This window comes from Wyeomyia smithii, chromosome 1 (genome assembly GCF_029784165.1).
Source record: "Wyeomyia smithii strain HCP4-BCI-WySm-NY-G18 chromosome 1, ASM2978416v1, whole genome shotgun sequence".
Lineage (NCBI taxonomy): Eukaryota > Metazoa > Arthropoda > Insecta > Diptera > Culicidae > Wyeomyia > Wyeomyia smithii.
The window spans coordinates 92,900,273-92,903,308 of NC_073694.1; the positions used below are offsets into that span (position 1 = coordinate 92,900,273).

The 3,036-nt window shown below is 39.5% G+C and overlaps 1 protein-coding gene across 1 annotated transcript; it reads left to right on the plus strand.

Moving 5' to 3' along the window:
- The first annotated feature begins 380 nt into the window (after positions 1-380).
- On the plus strand, positions 381-962 carry LOC129716932 (uncharacterized protein K02A2.6-like). The gene has a single exon (XM_055666777.1). The coding sequence runs from the start codon at positions 381-383 to the stop codon at positions 960-962; it is 582 nt and encodes a 193-aa protein (XP_055522752.1).
- Positions 963-3,036: the final 2,074 nt, after the last annotated feature.

Sequence of the window (3,036 nt, forward strand, 5' to 3'; positions counted from 1 at the left end):
CTTCGATCCTGAAGCCGAAATCATCATCCGTACCATTCAGGAGGCAGCCGCCATTGATATCGAAGAAGTAATACATGCCACTGCGCAGGATGAAGAGCTACAGAAACTAAAGCATTGTATTACTAATGATTCCTGGAACTGTGACGATTTGAAGCAATACAATCCATTCCGTCATGAGTATACCTATGCAAATAAACTCATCTTGCGTGGATCGAAATTGGTTATACCGGTAAGCTTGCGGCAAAGAATGCTCCAGCTCGCTTATGAAGCAACGGTTGCGAGAGCGTTGCTGGTGGCCTGGTATAGATCAATCGGCTAATAATACATGCGAAGCTTGTGAAGGATGTCAATTAGTTCAACTCCCCGATCCGCCAGAACCCATGACGCGACGACCATTACCCGATCGTCCATGGGTCGATATTGCTATCGACTTCCTCGGGCCAATGCCGTCGTCCGAATATATACTAGTAGTTATAGACTACTATAGCCGCTATATGAAGCTGGAGATTATGAGCAAGATTACCGCTGAAGAAACAATCAAGCGTTTGGGGCGTATTTTCCGTATATGGGGACCCCCAAGGACGATTACGTTGGACAACGCAAAACAATTTGTGTCCTGCGAGTTTGATAGCTATTGTAAATTGAAAGGTATCAATCTCAATCATACATCGCCCTATTGGCCGCAAGCAAACGGAGAGGTGGAACGGCAGAACAGGTCACTTTTGAAGAGAATGAAGATCGCAAATGCTTTGAATAATGATTGGAAGGCTGAACTGAATCACTATTTAGAACTTTACAACAATACCCCCCATACGGTTACGGGAAAAGCTCCAAGCGAACTCCTGCAGAGCCGCAGGTTGCGCACAAAACTACCCTGTATTGACGATTTAGAGACGATTCCACCCAGTACTGACTTCCGGGATCACACACTTAGATTTAATTGCCGAGAACTCAACAGATGATAAATTCAGCGAAATGTTCTACAAATTTTCGGCAGAATTTTCAAAAACCTCGGCAAATAAAATGTCAATACTTGCTGGTTTACGGTAAATCGTTATATTTGCTGAATGTTCGTCGAAATATATTGCTGACATTTGTTAAAAACTTTGCCGAGCCCAATCAGCTGTTGGGAAATTTACCGAGATAAATTAAGTGTGCACGATTGGGAGAAGAAGGTGCAGGGAAAACATCGGGAAGATGAGAAGCGTAGAGCAAAATCGAATCGTTTATCCATCGGTGATACAGTCCTTATGAAAAACCTCTGCCCAACCAGTAAACTGTCTACTAACTTCTTGAGTGAGAAGTTCGTTGTCATAGACAGAAAAGGATCGAATGACACCGTTCAGTCTAAAGAAACCGGAAAAACTTACGACCGGAATGTATCACACTTGAAATCGATCGTCGAACCAACTTATGAAGTCAACAATGAGGATAGGAAGAACTTCCCGTTGCCAACTACTTCAGTTAATTCAAGAACGACCGAACACTCATTGGATCTGGAAAGTGCTGTTCGTGACTCGAACCAACGACTGGCAACCACTTACCCCCGACGTTCAGAAAGAGCACCGAAACCAAAGGATTTGTATAGTCCCTGAAGAAAGGTAACCATTTTTGTTTAATCAATAAATTTTCCATATATCAAAATTTACAGTATTACCTCCCAAAATAAATGTACAAAATTATTTACTGTATCTTGAGTGAAAAGGGGATGTGGTTATATTGGGTTACTTATCCGTGTGTGCGTGCAATGCGTGCGGTGGTTCTTACTTGGCTCTCTCTCGTCACCTAGTTAGTCTCATAGAGTACGGCACAGGCATCACATCGGTTACCACAGATGGTAATAATATAAAATATTAATAATAGGGAACTAGATGGGAAATAAATCTACAACATTTTAACGATTTTTCTTATGTTGTTTTCAAATTTTAATTTCAGAATTTCCTAATGTTTTCTTTTGCGTAGGGAAGTCAAATAAACGAAACTGAGTAACAGTTACTCAGTTTGGCTAATTCATGTTTTTTTTTTTAAATGTGTAAGTACACACTTAACTGCACAATGGTTTCTCGGTAATACTTAATACCGAACTACTTGAAAACTTTTTAGTTTACTGTTATTCCGTAAAAAAATTACCGAGAAATCGGAAACCGAGCGTGTTTACCGGAATACCGTAAAATAGAGAATTTACGAGTTCAGTAAACTAAAATACCGAAACTCGGAACCCTGACATCATTTAACCGAGATTTCGTCGAACAAAAAAGCTCTTACCGAGATTCCGAAAAACAGAACTGTTAAAATAACGAGAGCTTCACTAATAGTTTTGTTCATGTTTCGGTGTAGATGTAAAACGAGCAGAACTTGCGGCTGATTATTATTATAGAAAAATCTGCAGACCAACTTAAATATTGAGTGAGTATACTTTTTTAAATCTTGTTTTTATTTTGCTGCGAAGAATTTTTGAAGACAAAGGATTAATTTAATTTTTTTTTCACTCAATTTCGCAGGTTAACGACTCGCTTCGCCAGATGGAAGTTGCAGAGTGGTAGTTGCTGCTTAATTTCCTAGAACAATACAACTGTCCTGTTTACACTTCCGTTGTTAAATCAGTTGACTTAATAATTAAAAAAATAATTTGTATATTTAATCGGTTTTGATCATATTCTGAGTTTATCTGAAAAAAAAAAAGCCGCACAAATTGTTTTGCGTTCGTCGAAATATATTGCTGACATTTGTTAAAAACTTTGCCGAGCCCAATCAGCTGTTGGGAAATTTACCGAGATAAATTAAGTGTGCACGATTGGGAGAAGAAGGTGCAGGGAAAACATCGGGAAGATGAGAAGCGAAGAGCAAAATCGAATCGTTTATCCATCGGTGATACAGTCCTTATGAAAAACCTCTGCCCAACCAGTAAACTGTCTACTAACTTCTTGAGTGAGAAGTTCGTTGTCATAGACAGAAAAGGATCGAATGACACCGTTCAGTCTAAAGAAACCGGAAAAACTTACGACCGGAATGTATCACACTTGAAATCGATCGTCG

What these genes read in the sequence shown, in the direction of transcription:
- LOC129716932 (XM_055666777.1), top strand. Translation starts at nt 381, where the DNA reads ATGACGCGACGACCATTACCCGATCGTCCATGGGTCGATATTGCTATC.